Source organism: Caretta caretta, chromosome 16, assembly GCF_965140235.1.
Source record: "Caretta caretta isolate rCarCar2 chromosome 16, rCarCar1.hap1, whole genome shotgun sequence".
Lineage (NCBI taxonomy): Eukaryota > Metazoa > Chordata > Testudines > Cheloniidae > Caretta > Caretta caretta.
In genome coordinates, this window is record NC_134221.1 from 5,446,960 (window position 1) to 5,471,976 (window position 25,017).

The 25,017-nt window shown below is 51.1% G+C and overlaps 1 protein-coding gene across 2 annotated transcripts in view; it reads left to right on the plus strand.

The window, feature by feature from the left end:
* NPDC1 (neural proliferation, differentiation and control 1) overlaps positions 1–25,017 on the plus strand; it is a 132,550-nt gene that overhangs the window by 51,846 nt on the left and 55,687 nt on the right. Inside the window, exon 1 of one of the 2 annotated variants that reach the window (XM_048822440.2) lies at positions 23,701–23,800. The exons of the other annotated variant lie outside the window; for it this stretch is intronic. Within the exon in view, the coding sequence (XP_048678397.1) occupies positions 23,704–23,800 (97 nt within the window). The 5' untranslated portion in view covers positions 23,701–23,703. Of the gene's footprint in view, positions 1–23,700; positions 23,801–25,017 lie in introns of those variants that run through there. 2 annotated transcript variants of the gene reach the window in all.

A 25,017-nucleotide genomic window follows, 5' to 3' on the forward strand; every position in this document is an offset into this window, starting at 1 on the left:
TTTCTACCCACCTTATAGTGCATTCATCCAGCCCATACTTCCTTAACTTGCTGACAAGAATACTGTGGGAGACCGTGTCAAAAGCTTTGCTAAAGTCAAGAAACAATACATCCACCGCTTTCCCTTCATCCACAGAACCAGTAATCTCATCATAAAAGGCGATTAGATTAGTCAGGCATGACCTTCCCTTGGTGAATCCATGCTGGCTGTTCCTGATCACTTTCCTCTCATGCAAGTGCTTCAGAATTGATTCTTTGAGGACCTGCTCCATGATTTTTCCAGGGACTGAAGTGAGGCTGACTGGCCTGTAGTTCCCAGGATCCTCCTTCTTCCCTTTTTCAAAGATGGGCACTACATTAGCCTTTTTCCAGTCGTCCGGGACTTCCCCCGATCACCATGAGTTTTCAAAGATAATGGCCAATGGCTCTGCAATCACATCTGCCAACTCCTTTAGCACTCTCGGATGCAGCGCATCCGGCCCCATGGACTTGTGCTCGTCCAGCTTTTCTAAATAGTCCCGAACCACTTCTTTCTCCACAGAGGGCTGGTCACCTCCTCCTAAATGAAAAGAAATCTGATGAAGTTCAACAAGGACAAGTGCAGAGTCCTGCACTTAGGACGGAAGAATCCCATGCACCGCTACAGGCTAAGGACTGAATGGCTTGGCAGCTGTTCTGCAGAAAAGGACCTAGGGGTTATAGTGGAGGAGAAGCTGGATATGAGTCAACAGTGTGCCCTTGTTGCCAAGAAGGCCAATGGCATTTTGGGATGTATATGTTGGGGCATTGCCAGCAGATCGAGGGATGTGATCCTTCCCCTCTATTCGACATTGGTGAGGCCTCATCTGGAGTACTGTGTCCAGTTTTGGGCCCCACACTACAAGAAGGATGTGGAAAAATTGGAAAGAGTCCAGCGGAGGGCAAGAAAAATGATTTGGGGACTGGTACACATGACTTATGAGGAGAGGCTGAGGGAACTGGGATTGTTTAGTCTGCGGAAGAGAAGAATGAGGGGGGATTTGATAGCTGCTTTCAACTACCTGAAAGGGGGTTCCAAAGAGGATGGATCTAGACTGTTCTCAGTGGTAGCTGATGACAGAACGAGGAGTAATGGTCTCAAGTTGCAGTGGGGGAGGTTTAGGTTGGATATTAGGAAAAACTTTTTCACTGGTAGGGTGGTGAAACACTGGAATGCGTTACCTAGGGAGGTGATGGAATCTCCTTCCTTAGAGGTTTTTAAGGTGAGGCTTGACAAAGCCCTGGCTGGGATGATTTAATTGGGGATCGGTCCTGCTTTGAGCAGGGGGTTGGACTAGATGACCTCCTGAGGTCCCTTCCAACCCTTATATTCTATGATCCTATAACTCTGTTGCTTTTCCTCCTGCCTTTTTAATGCAGTTGTGATTTCTAGTCCTGTCTCCAGAAATTATCAGTGACTCAGCATTGTTCTGGGTCCCATTGTTCTGATTATACAAAGCCCCAGCCAGGTGCTGGGGACGGTGTGTGCTTAAAACAATCGCAGCTGAGGAACAAATAATTCAAGCCTTGCAATACAACTGGGGCAGTTACAGACCCCGCTACTGTTGCCATGGACACTTGGACTCCATTTTCCAGGGCAGGTGGTAAAGTCACCGTCTCTGGGCTGCATTGGTATTGTTGAACTCTTGTGATGTGGGTAATATCGCCGAGCACTGACAGCAGCATTACCGGTTCCCGTGGGAAGCCAGCCAACATGTGCAAGAGCCTTTGATTGCGTGGGTGGTGGACGTATGTGATGGAAGACTCTGCTGGTCCAGAATTGCCGGAAAAGGCCAGGGATGTCATCTGGCACTCATGTGACAGCGGCCTGAGCCGGCACTGGCTGGCTTGAGTGCCTTGTGCAGTCTGTCCTCTTTCCTTTTCTGGCAGGGTGAGCATGGAGATGAGCTTCTAAAGCAAGCGGGATCCGGGTGGGATGCTGTTCGGGGTAAGGGCGGGGGGAGGGATGTCTTTCCTAATCCTATCTCATGTCTTTAATTTTACTTCAAAAGCCAAAGGCCACGGCTTAGTGCTTTAAGCAGCCGCTTTGAATTGCTAAGAGTCCCTGAAACCACCAAATCCAGTCCCAGCAGGACCTGCTCAGCCCAGCATCCTGCAAAGGAGCAGAATTTGACTATGGTTCTCTCGGATCTGTCAGAGGAGTTTTTAAAAAGCAAAGTCAGGGTTTTCAAACACAGGGAGCTAAAGCTGGGCACCTCGCTACTGTGTCTGGGCACTAACGTACGTTGCCTGAGCCACTGCTCCCACTTGCTCCAGGAGCAGCGCTGGGTGTTTGTCACTTTTGAAAATCAGGCCACTGATTTAGCAGCCTCGCTTTAGGCACCTGGAATTGTCCTGCTTGCTTGGGGTAGACACCACCAGTCACATAAGCCCTTCCCCTGGATGTCCTTGAGTCAAAATATCTCCTTCCTACCCCCTTCCAGTGGACTTCTGTGCTCAACGCCTGCTGCTACCAGGCCCCCCATGCCCCACAGAGTGTCTGGAAAGTGGTGTCCTTTTATGCACAGAGGTTGCCTGGCCCCCTGGGATCCGCTGGAATGAAGGGCGGCCGAGCGGGCTGCTTAACCCTGGGTAGTGGGGACAGGTGAGGAAAGCCTCTTGTATTTCTAGCAGGGGGAAGAATTGGATTATGATGTTACTGGTCATGCCCTTGGCCGCTTTCCCTGCTTGTTATATCCCTTTGTTTCTGTTTTGCCCTTTAGACCAGGGACGGGCAAACTTTTTGGCCTGAGGGCTGCATCGGGTTTCAAAAATTGTATTGAGGGCCAGTTAGGGGAGGGGGCCATGGCCTGGCCCCCATCCCCTATCTGCCCCACTTCCTCCCCTCCCCGCTTCTCGCCCCGACAGTCCCTCCCCACAGGACTCCTGCCCCATCCAACCCCCCTGTTCCCTGACAGCTGCCCTGGAACCTCTGCCCCATCCAACCCCCGCCTTCTCTCTGTCCCCTGACTGGCCCCGGAACCCCTGCCCCTGACTGCCCCCCCGCCACCCCATCCAACCCCCCCTTTCCTTCCTGACTGCCCCCTCCGGGACCCCTGCCCCCATTCAACCCCCCTGTTCCCCACCCTCTGACCGCCCCGACCCCTATCTGCCCCCTGACTACGCCCCAGCTCCCCTGCCCTCTATCCACCCCCGCCCCCTTACCACGCGGCACAGACACAGAGTCCGGCCGGGCTCTGCAGCTGCACTGCCCAGGAGTTCGCAGCCCCCCTGCCCAGAGCATCACGCCAGCGGCGCACTGAGCTGAGGCTGCGGGGGAGGCGGGACAGCAGGGGAGGGGCTGGGGCCAAGCCTCCCGGGCCAGGGGCTCAGGGGCCGGGCTGGAGGGTCCTGCGGGCCGGATGTGGCCCACGGGCCGTAGTTTGCCCACCTCTGCTTTAGACTGAGCTCTTCAGGGCCAGGACAGCAGCTTTCTGCCACACAGGGCCTCGCACAATAGGGGCGCTACTGGAAATAAGTAGTTGAGAACCAGAAATGAATCATTTAGAAAAGAAATGGTCCCAAATGCAGACACCCCAAAAGAACCGTCAGCCTGGCCAGCCCTGGTATCTGGATACGTAGCATGGAACCCCCTTTTTACTTGGCCATTACATTACCTCCTCCCCTGACCTGTAGGGGGAGCCACTGTCACTGCGGTCTCAATTCTCTTTGTTCTGAAGCAGACTTCTAGGACTAAGGCCAGGTCTGCGCTACACAATTAAGTCGACCTGTGTTAGGTCGATGTACAGCCACTGCAGAAATTACTGTGGTTTTTCGTGTCCACATTACCCTCCTTCTGTGCGTGGTGACCGTCCCCACCAGGAGTGCTTGCACCAACTTGAGAGCCTGGGCTCCAGCTGGTTGCTCTGCGGGGAGCCCACACCCTGGGCTCTCTGCGCCGGGCAGCGAGGCTCCAGCTGTCAGCAATGCTGGGGCTCACAGCTGAAACACCCCCTCTCCCATTCCCTCTGCTTAATTTCAAAACAGGGACCCTACCAGCAGTGAGATTGACATTCTTGTCAATTTCTCACGGCTGTGGCTGACAGCTAATAGGTGATGCAAGTAACCCAGAATCTTTACAGACACTGTCGCCTGAACCCGCAGTTCTCAACTAGGGGTCTGAGGCTCCTGGGGGGCCGTGAGCAGGTTTCAGGGTGTCTGCCAAGCAGGGCCAACCTTAGACTCACCGGGGCCCAGAGCAGAAAGCCAAAGCCCCACCACCTGGGGCTGAAGCTGAAGCCTGAGCAACTTAGAATCATAGAATATCAGGGTTGGAAGGGACCTCAGGAGGTCATCTAGTCCCACCCCCTGCTCAAAGCAGGACCAATCCCCAATTTTTGCCCCGATCCCTAAATGGCCCCCTCAAGGATTGAACTCACAACCCTGGGTTTAGCAGGCCAATGCTCAAACCACTGAGCTATCCCTCCCTCAACTTAGCTTCACGGGGCCCCCTGTGGCATGGAGCCCCGGGCAATTGCCCTGCTGGCTACCCCCTAATGTTGGCCTTGGCTTTTATATGCAGAAAAACAGTTGTGGCACAGGTGGGCCATGGAGTTTTTATACCATGTTGGGGGGGTCTCAGAAAGAAAAAGGTGAAGAATTCCTGGCCTGAACTATGTCGGCCTAAGCCTTACACCTGTTGTCGAGGTGGATTTATTAGGTTGGCATGGCCTGTGAGTTACAGTGGCAGGAGGAACACTAGTGTGTACGCTTATGTAGTTAGGCTGACGTAAGCTGCCTTACGTCGACTTAACTTTGTAGCATAGACATGCCCGAACTCTGCTGCGATTATTGTTGTGATCCTTGAGTCTTAGGCCAAATGACCCATGAAAATACGTTGTGGTCCAATAAAAGATGTGACCTCACCCACCTTGTCCCCCTTGAAAATCAGGCTTGCATGGGTATTTTGAGTCATCAGTTTGGCTTAGGCCCGGAGGGGATTCAGGTGCTGTCCACCCTTACTGCATTTATATGGAAGCATTTCCCAGCCACTGTACAGTGAAATGTTATTTCTGTGCCTTGCTTTGCTGAGCACGGATTGCTGTGGTTCTGCCTGGCCGAATGGGAAAGGCCGCTTAATGTTGAGATGTTAAAACTCAAGCCCATGGGGAGTTAAGACCTAGATCTTTACTTCCGAAGCACACAGATCTTTTCCCATGTGGCATATAGTCATCATGAGACCTGGGCACGTCTGGTCATAGCTGGAATGGGCGGGATCCTTCCATTCGCCGGCAGTCTTCCTCTTTGCTCCTCTTGCATTTTTAAAGCTGTTTTATAAACAGGACTGACCCACATGGCCCGAAGGTAGAAAGCAGCAAATCCCCTCGTTAAGCTGTCCTGGCAGCAATGCAGTCCAGAGCTGAAAGGGAAGAAGATCAAACTGGCGCAAAGCTCTAGTTATGTCCGTCTCCCGTTGAGTTTCCCTTGGCCTTCCCAAGGGGTAAAACCCGCCTGGCTAAGCCCCACTCACGGCAGGCTTTGCTTAGTTCCTGTTCCACATCCTTCCTGCTCCTTCAGAAATGTGACGGTGAAGGTGCCTGCTGCTGTGGGCAGTGACAGTCCCAATACACTCTTCAGATCTCAGGGATTTTTAAAAATGAACTCAAATATATTACGGGGCAAAATGAATCTAGTGGCTGGAGCAGGAGACTGTAATTTCAGCTGTACGTTCTTTGGGGCAGGGACTGTGCCCGCCCCCGGATCTGATTGGGCGCTCTGGGTGTCACTGTGGAAGATGTGAAGATGTTTGGATTTGTTCTTGCCTCTGCCACTGACTAGTTTTGTGACCTAAGGCAAGTGACTTAACCTTTTCTGTGTCTCAAGTTTTCCATCTCTAGCAATGGGAATACCTGCCTACCTTGCTGGTGGGCAGGGAGTTAGTGACTGGCCTGTGCAGTGCTGAGATGAAAAGCCCTCCCGAAGGGCACGCAGCGTGGATTTATTAGGTGTCACCGAATCGCCTAACACCAGCTGTGTAGCTCCCTGTCTTGATTCACCTTTCTGGGCATGGTCGTGCCTTCGCCACTCCTGAGCTCCATGCCCAGGATTGCTCAGCCGCAGCCCTTATGTTAGAACACTACAGTTCCTTGGATGTTCAAAACGGCCCTGGGCACCGTCGATTTGTTTTTATTTCCTCTGATCATCCTTCCCCGAGTTCCTGGCTGAGATGGATGAGTGAGCCTGTCTCATTTCTGGATACACTCGCCTCGGGGAGAGTTTGTGTCTAATAGCAAGCAGGTTGTTAGTGACTCAGAAATGTGCGTGTTCTCCTCCCCCACTCACCCAAGCAGTTTTTCTTGGTTGGTGCAGGAAAGCTGCAGAATAAGCCCCGTAAGCGGGGGTGATGAGGACAACCTTTGTCTGTCTGTCTCTCTCCAGTTCTAATGGTTTATTTTAAAAGCAATAGTCTAATCATTCTGGCAGCAGATACAACATTACCATTAATCCCGGTGAACCTGGGTGCTGATAGGCAGAACATAAGTACTTTGATAGGATTTCTCGCTACAGTTCAACATTAATTAACTCTCCCATTATATTAGCATTGCCATTTTATCTGATACAGTAAAACAGCATTGAAATGACTGTTGTGTGTTCCCTTTTGTTAACTCACCAGATGTCATTCTGCCTTTCTCCTGCCATGGTGTATCTTGGTATCTCCCAGCTATCTTGGTATCACGGGTATATTGTTGTTGTAAAACATTTATGTCATGCTATAAGCTTAGATGAACATAGCTGAGGCATTCTGCCCACCCCAAAGAGCTTACAACAGGGGTGGGCAAATGCATCTGGCCCACCCACCATTTTAATCCGGCCCTCAAGCACCCACTGTGGAGTGGGGTCTGGTGCTTGCCCCACTCCAGCTGGGGAGCAGGATTGGGGGCCGCTCTGTGAGGCTCCTGGAAGCAGCGACATGGCCCCCCTCTGGCTTCAACACGTAGGAGCAGCCAGGGGGCTCTGCACGTTGCCCCCACCCCAAGTGCTGCCCCTGCAGCTCCCATTGGCTGGGAACCACGGCCAATGGGAGCTGTAGGGGTGGCACCTGTGGCTAGGGCAGCGCGCAGCAGAGCCACGTGGCCATGCCTCTGCGTAGGAGCCAGAGGGGGGGACTTGCCGCTGCTTCCGGGAGCTGCTTAAGGTAAGCGCCGCCCGGAGCCTGCACCCCTGGTCTTCAGAGTCCCAGATCAGTGCCCTATCCACTAGGCAACACTGCCTTGCTAAATCAACCCTGCTATGGCGGGACGTTCCAAAAGAAACCGCTTCCCCCTGTGAGAAAGCAGTTCCAGGGGCTGCTGCTGATGGTGTGAACGCTACTGAAAATGCAGCTCCTGCAACAACAATTGAGAGGGTTGTTTTTTTTTTTTTTTAAAGGCTTCCGACTTCAAAGAGCGTCCTGCTTGGAGGTCGGTCTCTAAGGGGGCAGGGAAAGGCGGCCCCTTACAAAGGTCCGCAGTCCAGCTGAAGGAAGGTTCTGTGGGGAATGCTGCCTCCCTTGTTAAAGTGATCAGCCCCTGAAGGTAGCAGCAGAGAGAAGGGGCAGGGTGCTGGATCCTTCATAAAAGTGTGTGTGGGGGGGAAACGAGGCCCTACCCCACCCCTTGGCCAGGCCAGAAGCTGGAGTGATGATACTAAACTGGGAGGAGTGGTAGATATGCTGGAGGGGAGGGATAGGATACAGAAGGACCTAGACAAATTGGAGGATTGGGCCAAAAGAAATCTGATGAGGTTCAATAAGGATAAGTGCAGGGTCCTGCACTTAGGACGGAAGAACCCAATGCACAGCTACAGACTAGGGACCGAATGGCTAGGCAGCAGTTCTGCGGAAAAGGACCTAGGGGTGACAGTGGACGAGAAGCTGGATATGAGTCAGCAGTGTGCCCTTGTTGCCAAGAAGGCCAATGGCATTTTGGGATGTATAAGTAGGGGCACAGCCAGCAGATCGAGGGACGTGATCGTTCCCCTCTATTCGACCTTGGTGAGGCCTCATCTGGAGTACTGTGTCCAGTTTTGGGCCCCACACTACAAGAAGGATGTGGATAAATTGGAGAGAGTCCAGCGAAGGGCAACAAAAATGATTAGGGGTCTGGAACACATGAGTTATGAGGAGAGGCTGAGGGAGCTGGGATTGTTTAGCCTGCAGAAGAGAAGAATGAGGGGGGATTTGATAGCTGCTTTCAACTACCTGAAAGGGGGTTCCAAAGAGGATGGCTCTAGACTGTTCTCAATGGTAGCAGATGACAGAACGAGGAGCAATGGTCTCAAGTTGCTGTGGGGGAGGTTTAGATTGGATATTAGGAAAAACTTTTTCACTTGGAGGGTGGTGAAACACTGGAATGCGTTACCTAGGGAGGTGGTAGAATCTCCTTCCTTAGAGGTTTTTAAGGTCAGGCTTGACAAAGCCCTGGCTGGGATGATTTAACTGGGATTTGGTCCTGCTTCGAGCAGGGGGTTGGACTAGATGACCTTCTGGGGTCCCTTCCAACCCTTATATTCTATGATTCTATGATTCTATGAGTCTGGGCAGGATAACAGCGGCCGGGGCCACTGTGGGGAGCCCCAGATCCATCACCTTCACTGGGCGGGGGGCCTGAGAGAAGCCCCCAGCCCACGTCCCTGCTTCTGCTCCCCACAGCTGCCTGGGCTTGGCTCCGGTTTCCGGCCTGGTCAGGAGGCAGAGCCTTGGGCAGAAGCGGAGGGGCAGGAGTCGGGGGCCTGTCCTGAAAAGTGGATGGGCCAGGTCTTCCAACTTTCCAAAGTGGGCTTACTGGCCCCCTGGTTCTGGTGCCCTGTGAAGGGGGAGGGCTTCCTCTTTTCAAACGTTTCCCGTCAGAGTAAAACAGTTTCAAGAGGATTCTTCCTACCCTTCTCCCAGAGTAGGCTTCCCACTCCCCCCATCCATACGACTCAGTTTTCCTTCACTCTCCTCATCTGTGTGCTGAAATGGGAAGGAAGGAGGGCTGGTGGGCTGGAGCCAGCCGGTGTAATGGCCCCTGAGTTTTACCAGGCTTACAAATCCTCAGCATGTAAACATCCGAGACAAAACAATAATTACGGCAGCCGGCTTTTGTTTCGAGAACCGTTCTGCAGTGATAGCGTCACGTGTCCCCATTGAGCCGGGCGACCGAGCGAGCGTCTTTACGCTCCCTGGGACGCGGCGCTTCTCGTGGCTTTATTAAATTGAGCGCAATTTCTGATCGCATCCGATGAAGCGAACTGTAGCTCACGAAAGCTTATGCTCAAATAAATTGGTTAGTCTCTAAGGTGCCACAAGTCCTCCTGTTCTTTTTGCGAATACAGACTAACACGGCTGCTGCTCTGAAACCTGTCAATTTCTGATTACACATTTAACCACACTGGAGGCTCACTGCTAGTGCAATGAAAGGGGTGGGTGGGGTGTGTTCATGCACCCCCGCAAACCTCCCTCCCCTCCCGGAAATGCTCCAGGCAGCCCTGCGTGTATGACACTGGGATGCAGCATCTGAAAATGCCTCCCCCTTTTTAAAGTCACCTTCTGGTCCTGTGGCCATTCCAGCTCCGTAGAGGAGAGCTTGGTGTTGCACTTGGTCCGTGGCGGTGCAAAAGCCTCCCTCCTTGTTCCTGGATTTTCAGTGTGGCTCTTAATCATCCTGTGCAGAGTCACAGCTGTCCCCCGGTGACTGCGACGACTCCACGTCCCAGTTGCCAAGGCACCTGTGCAGTCATCATCCTGTTGTCAGCCTGGCCGTGAATCCAGCTGGGCTGATGAGTTGCCGGGAGTTTTCTAAGGGTCACCTGGCAGCTCTGAAAAGCTGCCTCAAGCAAAGCAGTGGCGGGTCCGACAGAGGGACCCCGTTTCACTCGTTCACTGCCGGGGCTCGGTTTCCCCACGTGATTCCCTTGTGACTTCCATAAGGAGAGAGCCGGACACGTGCAATTGGGAAAACAGGTGACTTAATCATCGTCCCATCCTGCTGCTGCCACTGATGTCCCACCAGGAAACAAGACCTGCTACTGCACCTCCTGCTGGCTCCAATAGCCCCCGTTACTGTCTTTCCCTACGCGGCTCCTTGTTCAGCACTTACAAGGAGTGCATCTCGCTTAGCCTCCTGGCAGCTACTGGGGCCGGACAAGGGGGATCTTGCTACTCTGTCCCTGCCATCTGCCTCCATTTTAGGGCAGCTGAAGCATTGCAGACCATCCCAGCTGTGCTCACTACAAAGGGAATAAAACAGGCATGTACGAGCATTGGCACAGATTACATAGAGCTCGCAATAGGCCAGCCTCAGCCGAACTGCGCACACTTTGTCTATGTGCCTCGAAAGGGTTTAGTTTAGATGCTATTCTCAACTTATGGCAGGAAGGCTGAGCAGCCTTCTGTTCCTCACACAGTCCTCTGCTACTCAGCAGGCCAGGACAAACTCTGTACTGGGGAAAAGAGAACCTCCTCCCAGGCCCTGATCAGGCGGTGGGATCCAGTGGTCATCCAGAGACACTTGGTACGGGTAGCAGGTCGCCTATGCTCCGCTTTCTTCTCTGTGCTGGTGATCAGTCATCAGAAGCAGTGGAACCAGACAACTGGATCTTGCTTGTGATTGGGGGTTGAACCAGGGGGAGCCGTTACAGCTTGAGTGATAGGAATAACCCTCACAGGTGGGAGGTGATAGGACTAACCCTCACAGGTGGGAGGTGGGTCAAGCATGGAGCAGGACAGGCATGCATTATACTAGGAAATGCACAGGGGAGAAAAGGCTGCGAAAGAAACTTCCCTGCCAAGGGCTTGCAATTGCCCATGTCCCAGAAGGATGAAATAAACTTCCTGGGGTTGCAGCATGTTGCGATTAACGGTTCAGCTGAATCTGAGTGTTTGGGATTCAGAAACCCAAATGAACTTGGGAAAATCGACTGGGAGCCGATTAATACCCTTTAAAGCCCTGTGACTTTTTCAAGTCAACAGTTTTCAAGTACATAAAAGGTTCTCACAAGGAGGAGGGAGAAAAATGGTTCTCCGTAACCTCTGAGGATAGGACAAGAAGCAATGGGCTTAAATTGCAGCAAGGGTGGTTTAGGTTGGACATTAGGAAAAACTTCCTAACTGTCAGGGTGGTTACGCACTGGAATAAATTGCCCAGGGAGATTGTGGAATCTCCAACATTGGGGATTTTTAAGAGCAGGTCGGACCAATACCTGTCAGGGATGGTCTAGATAATCCTTAGTCCTGCCCTGAGTGCAGGGGACTGGGCTAGATGGTCTCTCGAGTTCCCTTCCAGTTCTGTGATTCTACATCAGAATATTTTTAAGATAAACAACCACCAGCATGTCAGGTTTCTTCAAAACTCCAATCTCCTTGCCCTTCAGTTTTTCATAGAATCATAGAATCATAGAATATAAGGGTTGGAAGGGACCCCAGAAGGTCATCTAGTCCAACCCCCTGCTCGAAGCAGGACCAAATCCCAGTTAAATCATCCCAGCCAGGGCTTTGTCAAGCCTGACCTTAAAAACCTCTAAGGAAGGAGATTCTACCACCTCCCTAGGTAACGCATTCCAGTGTTTCACCACCCTCCAAGTGAAAAAGTTTTTCCTAATATCCAATCTAAACCTCCCCCACTGCAACTTGAGACTATTACTCCTCGTTCTGTCATCTGCTACAATTGAGAACAGTCTAGAGCCATCCTCTTTGGAACCCCCTTTCAGGTAGTTGAAAGCAGCTATCAAATCCCCCCTCATTCTTCTCTTCTGCAGGCTAAACAATCCCAGTTCCCTCAGCCTCTCCTCATAACTCATGTGTTCCAGACCCCTAATCATTTTTGTTGCCCTTCGCTGGACTCTCTCCAATTTATCCACATCCTTCTTGTAGTGTGGGGCCCAAAACTGGACACAGTACTCCAGATGAGGCCTCACCAATGTCGAATAGAGGGGAACGATCACGTCCCTCGATCTGCTGGCTGTGCCCCTACTTATACATCCCAAAATGCCATTGGCCTTCTTGGCATCAAGGGCACACTGCTGACTCATATCCAGCTTCTCGTCCACTGTCACCCCTAGGTCCTTTTCCGCAGAACTGCTGCCTAGCCATTCGGTCCCTAGTCTGTAGCTGTGCATTGGGTTCTTCCGTCCTAAGTGCAGGACCCTGCACTTATCCTTATTGAACCTCATCAGATTTCTTTTGGCCCAATCCTCCAATTTGTCTAGGTCCTTCTGTATCCTATCCCTCCCCTCCAGCGTATCTACCACTCCTCCCAGTTTAGTATCATCCGCAAATTTGCTGAGAGTGCAATCCACACCATCCTCCAGATCATTTATGAAGATATTGAACAAAACCGGCCCCAGGACCGACCCTTGGGGCACTCCACTTGATACCGGCTGCCAACTAGACATGGAGCCATTGATAACTACCCGTTGAGCCCGACAATCTAGCCAGCTTTCTACCCACCTTATAGTGCATTCATCCAGCCCATACTTCCTTAACTTGCTGACAAGAATACTGTGGGAGACTGTGTCAAAAGCTTTGCTAAAGTCAAGAAACAATACATCCACTGCTTTCCCTTCATCCACAGAACCAGTAATCTCATCATAAAAGGCGATTAGATTAGTCAGGCATGACCTTCCCTTGGTGAATCCATGCTGGCTGTTCCTGATCACTTTCCTCTCATGCAAGTGCTTCAGGATTGATTCTTTGAGGACCTGCTCCATGATTTTTCCAGGGACTGAGGTGAGGCTGACTGGCCTGTAGTTCCCAGGATCCTCCTTCTTCCCTTTTTTAAAGATTGGCACTACATTAGCCTCTTTCCCCCCCACCCCGCACCTTTCCTCACCTTGTCTGGCATTTTGCCCTGCTGGCCCATCCCATGTAATGCCTGGATTGTAAACTCCCTGCGGGAGGGACGGTTTTCTTCATCTGTGTGCATGCAACATGGCACAATGGAGCTCTGAGCCACGGCTGGGGTTTGCAGGTGCTACCCTAATGAACATATAGCCCTGATGTCATACAATTATACCTGATCTTATATTGCACTTTTCAACAGTAGATCTCAAAGTGGCCTACGAAGGAGTGCGTTTTACAGATGGGGAAACTGAGGCACAGGGAGGCAAAGTGATTTTCTCAAGGTCACCAGCAGGCTAGTGGCAGAGCCAGGGATAGAACCCGAGTGTCTGAAGACCCAGACCGGTGCTCTATCTGCTGAACCACACTGCCTGTGTATGTGAATGTGCAAGTGTATTTTCTGGAACCAGCTCAGTGTGTGCTGTATTCACATGGAGAGTAGCACCACAGACCTCAAGCGCCTCTGTTGGTCCTTAGTTGCTTCCTCTGCCAGTTTAATCATCCTTGGGCTGACACCAGGTTTTATCCACAGTAGAGGGGTGCTGGAGCTGCGTCCATGACTGTGTTTTCAAACAACCACGTGACCCTGTTATGCCGGTATCAGCATGCTGCAATGGATGTCTCTTGTGTCAAGAGGAGTGCTCTGGTTCCAGCATGCATCAGTTCATTTGAGAATCTTCTTATCTGCCTCAGCTTCCAGCTTGTACTAGTACTGATCCCCCCCCCTCAACTCCATTCCCTCCCCCCTCCCATCCCCAGTAGGCAGCAGGCTTCTCCATCACTGCCCTGTAATGATCTGTGCCCCCCAAACAGCCTAAGAACATGCATCATCCAATCAGCCAGGTTTCCAAGGCTGGGCTAACCTTTTGCGCTCCCACCCACACTGGGGCAGTGCTGTTGGCGGTGAAATATTATATAAGGGTCTTCTGTGAGTTTTCCCATCACCCGCAGCCGGATGCAGTTAGCTTCTGTCTGTTTTCCTCATTGTTTCTAGCTAACTGGACTGCAACAGGGTGAAATTGTGTGTGGTCTGTTCAAACAAACTGCTTCGCGACTTCACAAGAGTTCTTCTCCTTCTTTTTGGATTTATTCCCAGGATCCCCATGGTGGCTGTGCTCTCCCCTCACCCCCTCCCACCTCCCATCTCAAAAATATGGTGATTTCTGCATCGTTCTTGCTCATCCAAATGGAACGTGGGTTCCCATGGAGACATTTGGTTTCAGTGTAATAAAGCTGTTCTCTGCTGGACATAGTCAAATATATTAAATTAGCTCTTCCTCAGTTTCATGGGTGGTGATTGACACTCCTCAAATTCTAATGACCCTGCTAACGGCTGATTAATGAATTGTAAAGTCAAATGTAATCGGATAATGTGGGTTTTAAATAACAATTGATTAAACATTGAAAATGTAATTAGATCAATAAGTCTCTCCCTCACTGCTGTACATCCTCATTGGATGGAGCCGTGGAGCAGTTGTCCAGCTGCTTTAACCTAGGTAATGGTCTTCTTCTATCTCCGTTAAATGCTCTGCTTTATTTGCAGGGCTGCCTAATACCTGCAGAAGAGCCTAGCTGCCTTGCTGGTTGTGCTCACAGATGCCCTCTAGTGGACATTTACTTGGATACTTGCATCCGATGAAGTGAGCTGTAGCTCACAAAAGCTTATGCTCAAATAAATTTCAGAGTAGCAGCCATGTTAGTCTGTATCCGCAAAAAGAAAAGGAGGAATTGTGGCACCTTAGTCTCTAAGGTGCCTCAAATAAATTGGTTAGTCTCTAAAGTGCCACGAGTACTCCTGTTCTTTTTGCGGATACAGACTAACATGGCTGCTACTCTGATACTTGGATACTGAAAGTCTCCAGGCCAGACGTAGAGAATTAAGACAATATAGGGACAATCTTCCTCTTGTTGTTTTTCCAGTACAGGATTAATTAGTGCAGCAGTTCTCAACCAGGGGCCCGAGGCCCCCTCGGTGCGGGGGGCATGAGCAGGTTTCAGGGGGTCTGCCAAGTAGGGCCAGCATTAGACTCACGGGGGCCCAGCGCAGAAACCTGAAGTCCCGCCACCCAGGGATGAAGATGAAGCCGGATAACTTAGCTTTGTGGGGCCCAATGTGGCGTGGGGTCCCAGGCAGTTGCTCTGCTTTCTACCCCCTAATGCCGGCCCTGGCTTTTATACACCGAAAAACAGCTCTTGTGGCACAGATGGGCCCTGGAGTGTTTATAGCATGTTTGGGGGTTGGGGGGGCTCAGAACGAAAAACGTTGAGAACAGCTGAATTAGTGGAAATCTTTCTGCTTAGCATACCCCCCCCCCCCCAAACAAAAAACCACACAGGAGGCTAGTGTGGAAACTGCACAGATCCTTTAAAAAAAATTAAATCTGGCAGCCACATCTCATTCAGTTTCAATCCCCCTTTAATATCCTGCCAGCTAATGCTTTAAATAATCAGTTTTGTTTCCCCAAGTCTAGCTGGCACCCTGTGCAGGTTTGCCCAGGGCTGAGACTCTCACAGCCAACTTCTCCAGGGCTGAGTGGATAGTGCACTGGATCAGAACTTGGGAGATCTGAATTTGGTCACCCTGCTGGGCGACCCTGGGTGAGTCACTTCCCTCTCTGTGCCTTCGTTTCCCCATCTGTAAAATGGGGACAGTAATACTGACTTCCTTTGTAAAGTTCTTTGAGATCTCTTGATGAAAAGTGTTAGGTAAGAGCTAGGGATTATCATCACCACACAGATGCTGGGGGTTAGCAGAACAGCTGTGCGGCACAGGTGGAAAGCTGCGGGGGGGAGGTTGCAGTGGAGTATGGGGTTATTTCCCCTCTGGATGCTCTACCAGGAGTTAGAAGAGCAGGTTTATAGTCCTGACTCCATCGCTGACTTGCTTGAGCAAAGCTCTTCTCACAGCTCAGTTTCCCCATCTTTAAAATGAGGGGATGGTTGTTAATAATTTATGATGTGTATTTCCGTAGCCTCTAAAAGCCCCAGCTAGAGGCCAGGACTGCATTGTGCTAGGCGCTGTAAAAACAGAGAGCCAGAAGACTAGCTCTAATGATACTTACCCTCTTGTGTAAAATGCTTTGACGTCAATGGATGTAAAGAGCTAATTCGGGGCACGAAACAAGGTTTAGAGTTTTATAACCATGAGCATCTCCTTTTATTTTACTGCTGGAATAAAAGCTTTTATGGCGTCTATTTCTGGCCCCCCCCTTCTTAAACGTGATCGCCTCTCGGAGATGAGCTGTGGAATACCGGGTCACTCGGAAACAGGCAAAAAGCTTTTAAAGTGCCTTCATGCTGCCAGTATCTCCGAGCACGAATCCGCTGAGTCTGTAAACTTTCCCTGCTAAGTCATTCACGTTTGTTTTCATAAACACACGTAATTCCTCCTGGTAAATTCTTAATGCCACCCGCCTCCACTGGAGGTGGAAATAGGCTCCAAGCTGCTCTCAAGAGCGGGTGTTAATGGGAAGCCAGAGAAATTAATTTAAATTGCCAACATTTCAACCAGCATTTCATGGCTGTTTATTTTTGTTTTCTAAGAGTAGCAGCATTTGCAGAAATCCAGCCCCTGCTCTGTGACAAATGCTGGGTGAAAAGTCTGTTGATGGAATGTGTGTTTGTGACTGATTTATTGCTCCCTCCTACCACATCCTTCTATTTCTGCGAAAACAGAGAGCACTAGCCCCAATGCCTGGCCTTTCTGTTGCATGTTGCACTGATTTCTGCATCAGTTCTCTGTAGTCTGTGGATTGCTAGTGATCCAGGCCTGGTCATATGGTGTGAGCTTTCTTCCTCCTTTTCCACCTGCTAAATCGTATCAGAAGAATCTAAAATGCATCTCGCTTCATTTCTTACTCTTCTGTGTCAGCTGTCGCTGTAGCTGGCCCAGGGATCATACAGGATCTTGAATTGGGAGGGCAGGCATCTCTGGGAAAATCTCTCTCAAGATGCGATCCGTGTTATGGAGACATGGGAGAATCTCTGTGACAGGGAATCTATAGGCAGGGTAGCAATGCTGGTAGCTGTCATAGATAGTCTGTCTTGCTTGCTGGTTGTCCTTGGATATAAATCCATTGTAAGTAATGCCCTCTAACCCAACACGAACGTCAGGTCTACACTACAGGCTTGTATCGCTATGACAACATTGCTGAAGGATGTGAAAAATCTACACCCCTCAGTGACATAGTTATACTAACCTAACTCCTGGTGTAGACAGCGTTGTGTCGGCGGGAGAGCTACATAGCTGCTGTCTCTCGCCGAGTGTCTCCCGTCCATGTCGGAGCATCTTCACTTAAGCACTTCGGCGGCGCAGCTGCGATGGCGCAGAGTGTGGGCAGGTCTGCGCTTAAAACTATCTGGTGGAAGAATGAATTGTCAGCGGCAGGATGGCACCGTCGCAGTTTCACAGCAGATGACTGCGGCTTATAAAACTTTATCAAAATGGGGCTGCACAGGGAGTTGGCTCCAGGATGCTACAGTGATCAGGAGCTTTTATGTCCCACCTACCCATTAAGGTGTTTATAACACTGCCCACCTTGTTTGGCCTAGGACACTGGGCCTAACCGCCTGCCTCCAGCCAGCAGTTCTGCAGCATCTCTAAGGGCCACAAAAAGAAAAGGAGGACTTGTGGCACCTTAGAGACTAACCAATTTATTTGAGCATGAGCTTTCGTGAGCTACATACTTTCCACAGTATGCATCCGATGAAGTGAGCTGTAGCTCACAAAAGCTCATGCTCAAATAAATTGGTTAGTCTCTAAGGTGCCACAAGTCCTCCTTTTCTTTTTGCGAATACAGACTAACACGGCTGCTACTCTGAAATCTAAGGGCCACAGACATTCAAAACCTGACTCTCCTGCACGGTGTCAGCACAGTGTCCCCGAACACCTGGCTGTGGGTGCTTGTTCACTCTGAATGGTGTCTCCCGAATCGCCAACACCTCTCCCAGCTTCTGTCCCTGAACCAGCCAGGTGCTACCCTGCTTGGCCTCTGAGCCAGATCGGAGATCCCAGCTCAAGGTGAAACAATTGCAGGCTCCGTTCTCCTTCCAAGATACCTGTCGGCTGAGTGCTCCTGCATAGGCCAGGTTTGAAGCAGGGCACTTTTCCCTCTTGATTGGCTCATTCAGAGGGATGCTGGGATGTGATTCCAGGGAGGGAAGATTAGGACAGAGTTTTTGGATTTACCATGCAAAGGACCCCACCATCTGGTTAATAGGGGATGGTTGGCCTGCGGTTGTCGTAGCCGTGTCGGTCCCAGGATATTAGAGACACAAGGCGAGTGAGGGAATATCTTTCATTGGACCAACTTCTGTTGGTGAGAGAGATGACCTTTCCCAGACCTGAAGATGAGCTCTGTGTAAGCTCGAAAGCTCGTCTCTCTCACCAACAGAAGTTGGTCCAATAAAAGATATGACCTCACCCACCTTGTTTCTCTAATTTTTTCTTCAGCAAGGCACTGCACACTCAAAGCCCTTCTGGTCCAGAAACTCGACGCCTGGATTCTTTCCTCGCTACCTCAGGCCCTTTTGAATCTACAACTCCTCCCTTTGCACTCAGTTTGTATCCGCACACACTGCTGACTGTGGTAGCTAATCGTATTTTGCCTCGGCCCAGGTCCTAGGCTGGCACGTGGTGGTTTTCATATGACAGGCTCCGGATAACATTGTTTTGCATGAGGACAGGACCCTCTAGGGAAGTGGCCCCCTCCCCAGCTCTCACGTGGGCCTAGACCAGCATCTGTGGCAGAGCACCCTGGGCAGATACTCTGCGTTCATGGCCTCTGGCGTTCTCCCCTTGCTGAGACACTATGGGATGAACTGCCCTGCTCGTCCCATGATGCGTTGATACAAGCTTGATTAGTCAGTGGGGTCAGTGCGGACGCACAATGCAGTTGACACGTGGTCGTGTGGTGAAAGAAAGCTGCAGCGTGGACACCGGATCAGAGGAGAGTGTTGGCAAGTGGCCTTCCAAGCTGAGCTGTAGCATAGACGGGGCCAGCAAAAACTGTCCCCATCCTTGTTAGAACCATCCCTAGACGCGTCTTTCTGTCTGTGCTTGAGGATGACGGATGCCTTGATGAAGCCGCAGGTGGTGTAGCCCTCTGAAAGGGAAGGTTGACGAGAGCTGGTTGCATTGGGGACAATTAAATCAGCTTTCTGTGTGAGTAATGAAATGACCCGAAGGGTGCCAAACAGCTTGGCTTAGCGTGTGTGAGCATTCAGACATCTGTGCAGAGGGGCTGGGCTGGGAATCCCCTTGCACTTTTGAAACTGTTGCTGGTTGTTGGCTGCCTGCAAAACTCTTCCCTTCTGAAGGGGATGCTGGCTGCGTAGCCGCGCTGTGCCTCTGTGGCTGTGATCTGAGACCTTGTCGCCAAGGAAAAAGGCCTAGACTGCACAACAGGACGCTTTCGTCTCCTTTTCTGACTGCTAGTCAGCCTACCAGCAGGGTCCCTCTCGGGCTGTTCCTGGGAGGAGGGAACAGTGCTCCAGAGGACAGGTCTGGTTGGGAAGCAGGGGTGTTGCAAGGAGAGCTAATTGGAGAATGGGCTCTATTCCATGGAAAACTTAGACTGCCTGGCAAACAATCCAAAACTGAACACTTCTATTCAGTGCAGTGCTTCATGGGAGTCACTGTTCAGGTGCCTCTTGCCCCATTCCACTTCTATGGGCCAGGCTCCCTAGCTGGACTACATCGTCCATGATGCGCCGTGGCCTCCTTTCTCCTTGAGCTTGTGCAATGCATCATGGGAAGCGTAGTCCAGTTAAGAAGCTCAGCCCATAGGAGACTTGAGGCATGAGGCACCTGGACTACGACTCCCATGAAACACTGCAGCAGACTCTCTGAATAGAAATATTTTTGATTTTTTTAACACTTTTTTATTTTGTTCCTGGGTGTTTAAACTCTTTGCTTTCCACGAAAGTTTGGTTTTTCAGCAGACACTTTTGCAGAATACGTTGTCGAAAGAAGCGAGTTTTTCCATCCCCCAAAACAGAAAAAAGGGTTTCAACCAGCCCATGTTTCCAGCTCTTAATCTCTCTCTCTCATATCCTGCCTGGAGTATCCAGTGAGCTGATTTTAGACCATAGTAAAAGAGCCCTATTTCCTTCCACGCTAAACCACTGTCTCATCCTTAATAGGAATTTCTTTTTGCGGATACAGACTAACACGGCTGCTACTCTGAAACCTGTCTTTAATAGACATTGTGTGACGCAGACTGTTTCTCTGGATCCCTTTCCGTGTTTTATACAGCTGCGTGGGAGTCTGACTCAGAAGAAGCTGCGCTGTTTACGGTACTGATGTTTGTCTGCGTGTAGATTAAGTTTTTAAATACGGTATTCCCCTGTTGCTTCCTGCCCTTTATTTTAAGCCTGTTGTTGCTTTCTTTCTTTTAATAAGCAAATTATAAGGCTCCGGAAGCAGTGGTGACTTCGTTTTCACCCTCCTAATGCTCTTAAACTCTTTGCATTAAGTGCTTCAGCCTTTCCTTAGCTGCAGCGTGCCGAATAATATTATGAGCAAATCACATCAGATTACTTCTGCAGGATCTATGTGGGGCTCTGGCAGAGTCTAGCTTTGTGTCTAATGGGACCTAATTGGAAGACATTGAGAAAACGCTGCCTGCAAAGTAAACGGTTCCAAGAAATGTGGCCCTGTTTTGTCTCTGAGCAAGGCCCAGACTTCATTGCTCATTGGCACCCCCTGCTGGCTGCCTCAGACGGGTGGCAATTGACTCAGAGTTGCAAGCACTTCCTCTTCCTTTGTGGCAGGCTGGATGTTCTACTGGGATCAGGGGAGTGCTGGAAATTGATGACCCAAAGAACAAAAGCCCTGATGCCTCATCGGTATGAGTCAAAGCTGCTGGCTCATTGCCCCCGGGAGCTGTCTGGGCACACTGTGATTCAGAGACCTTCAGTCTCAAGTGAGGAAAAGCTCAAAGTGAAGTACAAATATTCCAAGCAAGAATAGTTCTCCGACACGTGTCAGGACAGAACTTGTACAGCTGTTACTGGGCCAGGGGCTGAGGTGGGGCTGTACCCTACAGTCATTGATAAAACAGACCAGAGTTCCTATCTGTGTGCCTTTCAGATGCGCCCTTCACTGTAGTTTATAATGCTCCACACACATAATTAAGCCGTTTCTAATTAATATACACAGTGAAGCTCTGGTTATAGCTCTTGTTGTAAAATGGATCACTTGTGGTATTGTCTTCCAGGAGACACTGGACTGCTGCTCCACTATGGGTTGTGGGGTTCCTGGGACTGTGTGATCGAAACCAGACAAGAATTGGGGTCCTCCTTGTTTCTGGTGGCATGGAGTTCCATGGGCTGGGGACCACCCTGAGAACCCCCTGCCGCAGGAATCTCACCTCTGGGACTTGTAACCTGGAATTCAGCGTCACAAAGCGCATGTCGTGGTGCCCCATAAAGGAATGAGTGAGAGCATGGCAATGAACTGCTGATGCAGCAGCCGTTCTGAACTTACAAAAGCTCTCCACACTGTGTTCACGAATTCTGGTAGGCTGGGTGTAGGCAAACGGAGGAGCGAGCCAGAAAAAATATTTAAACGGCTTGTCCATGTGTGGAAGAGAACCACTGTCTGAGGCTGGCTGTGTTCTCTCGTGAACACACTAGGTTTCAGGGGTTGAGGTGCTGCTTTGTGGAGGCTCATTCCAGGGGTGAAAGGATTTCCCCAGTGTGATTGAAGGGTTAGTGCCTCCTGGCAGTACCTGAACTCCTGAAAGCCCTTTCTCACACCAGCATAAACGGAGCTGGGCTGAAGCCTGGTCTCGTATCCTGGGCTGGAAGGGCTATTGATGCAGCTTGGAGGTGGTTTAGCTATCCCAATAGAAAGGACCTTTATCCCAGGATACCTGTGTCCACACTAGGAGGGGTTGTACCATGTTCACTATACCAGAATAGTTAAAGCAGGAGGCTTTGTGTGTATAGGCAAGTCCTTGTCAATGGGAATTAGGCATCTAAGTGTCTGTCACTTTGGAAATGTAACTTAGACACTTATATCACTTAGGCGCTTCTGAAAATTTTCCTCTAGGCCTCTGAGGGATGGAGACCCCACCCAAGATCTAAGTACAGGTAAGAACCTGAGTAGCTAAGGGCTGGCCTCCAAGGGGAAAGAGCCTGGAATAGCTCCCTGTGTGAACAGTCCTAGTCCACATTAAGAGGGTCTTTGTGCGATTTAGCTTAATCCTCTTTGGATTTTCACACCCTGCTTTAGTTTACAGTAACTAGCATGTCCAGACGAGCCCTTAGGTGTATTTTTCCATACTTAGGCCTTGCCTACATAGGAAAGAGTTTTTTGGTATAATCGGAGATGTGAATTTAAACCGATCTAGTTACCCAGGTTTCACCCTTGTGTGGACACACTGTTCTAGGCTAAAAGGGACTTGTACCAGTTTAGCTCATGTTGCTCAGGGAGGGGTTTAAGCAAAACCAAAAAGGCCTCTCGTACCCCAGAATAAGCATGTCCACACTGGGGCTTCGCAGTCCAACACCACCTGTGTGACTGGTCGCGCATTCTCCACCTTTCTGCCACCTTTTCCGTTTTTCTTTCTAATCCTCTCCCTAATGTTTTCATTTGACTCCCCGCCCCTTTGCTCCTGATTTGCTCATGGGCCGCAAATCCAATGACCTTGGAATTACCAGGGCGGATCACACCCAAGGTCCCTTGAGCCCTGTATCCTGTCTCTGACAGCGGCTGGCACCGGGTGCTCCAGCGGGAGGCGCAAAAGTGAAATCCTGGACATGGAGGTCGTTCGTCTCTGAGTTCATCGCCGTTTTGTGCCCTGAAGGTTTATGTCCCTTGTGTCTGATGTCCCTGGAAGTTCAGGTTGAATGTTCAGCGCATGCCGCTCAAGCGGATTCTCTGCAAAGCCAACGAGCGTGTCCAGTGCTGCTCTGTATATCACATAGGAGCTGGCCCGTCCTACACAGGAGGAGAGAGGCGCTGGGGTGGCTTTCAGTGCTGACTGTCTGATCCTCTCCAGGTCTCATGGAGGGGCCCAGCACTGAGGGGAGGAGATAGGGCAGATGCTGAAAGCAGAGACTCCTCATCTAATTGCAGGATAAATGGAAAACAGCACCAGTTCGTGCCTGTCAAACTGCCCTGAGCTGCAAAGTTACAGGAGCAAATTTAAATAGCTGAGGGTGAGGAGTGGCATCATCTGGGAGAATATCAAGGTACTGCTGGAGCCAGGGGTTAGGGCACTAGCCTAGGATTCAAGAGATGAGATCCAATTCCCTGCTCTGCCACAGGCATCCTGGGTGGCCTTGGGCAAGTCCCTTAGTTCCTCTGTGCCTCAGTTTCCCATCTGTACTATGGGGATAACAGCCCTGCTCTGGCACACGAGGGGTGAGAGGCTGAATGCATGAGAGTGAGGTGCTTAGACACTGTGGGATGGGAGGAGTAGGAGAGACAGGAAACCTGCTTCTTGGGTCAGTGAATTTAATGTCTCCCACAGCAGAGGAGGCTGGTGGTTAAATCTTCATGTGACCCCTCTGCCCACAATCTCATACGAAATAAGTCCATTAAGCGGCCAGGGGGCAAAAGAATCCTCAACACTGCCCCAAATACGGATGCTGACTCTGTGCGTAGGGGTGCGATTGCAGTGGAATGGGGAGTGGGGGGTCTGACCCGTGCTCCAGGCCCGCTTCCTTAGTGCCAGGCCGAGCCCTGTTCATGGTAGCAGAGCTGCTCCGTGTCTGGGCTCTGTAACGATGCCCCCCAAGCTCAGGGAGGAGTGCTGGTCCTTTGGCACTTTGCCCTAGGACCGCTCCCTGTGTCCCCTTGCAGAATGCACGGTGGGGTCTCTCTGCGCGCTGGCTCAGTTACACCCTTTGGCCTTCGTGGACCATGAGAACAAGAGCTGAATGTCAAGGGAAATGATAACCATAGCCCCTGCCGCCTGTCACAGCAACCTGGAGTCAACCGAGCACGGGCGGGATGGGGCAGTGCTCCATGCTGTAGGTAAGTGTGTCGAGAAGAAATGAAATGGGGGCAGGGGAGGGACGCGCCTGTGGTGGCGACTGGCTGGCTGAGGGAGTTGGTAATGGAATTACTAGGTTGTCAGCTTTTTGGGGCACCGCCTGTCTGTGTTTGTACAGCACCAGCACAGTGGGGCTGTGGTCTGGTTGGGGCTGCTAGGCACGACTGCCATACGCTTGTCCAGTAGTGACCAACGGGCCAGTAGTTGCCAGAGGCTCTGTCGGGGGTGCTGATAGCCCCTGACGTGCAGTGAGCGGCTGGCTGGCTGATTGCCAGTGGATACGTGTCTCCATGGCACAGACCATCAGCACAGCCCACCCAAGTGGTTTAGGAAGTGCCCCTCACAGGCCAGGAACCTGGAGTCAACCCTAGCGGAGGCTCCATCCCGGTCACGGGGCAGGGGCACAGGATGGGAAGGTGAGTGAGTGGCACCTGGTATAAAGTGAATTCAATCCCCAGAGAGGCCTTGGCCCAGGCTGTCCTTGCCTGGCACCAAGGGCACTGGTGGGGAGGGAGTGTGTGAAGAGGGTTTTCTCTACCTCCCTCCTCTGCTGGCTAGAAACTGAAACCAGACCTCTGATGGGAAAGCGCCCCTGGGACAGCAGCTGCTGTTTGTTCACAGCCTGTGTTCTGTTGACTTTGTGTTGTTTGTGACTAAGGGACACGCCACGGTGCCCAGCTGGTACAGAGAGCCCAGAGAGCAGGGACAGGCACTGTGCAGCAGCTGAGCAGCCAGGGCAGTCTGATTCCCCCAGCTTGGACAATCCGGGGACATGTCCTCCCCTATCCCCAGCCACGAACTGGCTGCATCATCACCCACATCCCTCCACCCTGCTTCCCTCAGTGATGCTGGGACCCATCCATCGCTCTGGGAGCCTTTGTCATGTGCCATGGGCTGGAGGACTGCAGTGCTAGCCGTTGACTCTGTGGGCATGAGAGGGGAGCCTGTTACCTGCACAAAATTTTATATTACTCGCACACTCTAGGGACACCCACCCTTACCCCATTCCTAGGGCTCAAGCGTAACCGTACACTCTAGGGCACCCATCCTTACCCTGTTCCTAGGCTTCAGGCATAACCCTGTTAATTTAGGCACCCACTCTTACCCTTCTGTGGGCTCAGGGTGTAACCTTACACTCTGCAGGTTTGGAGGGTCTTTTACCAGTGAAAAGAGCCTTACACAGTAATATCCTACTTAA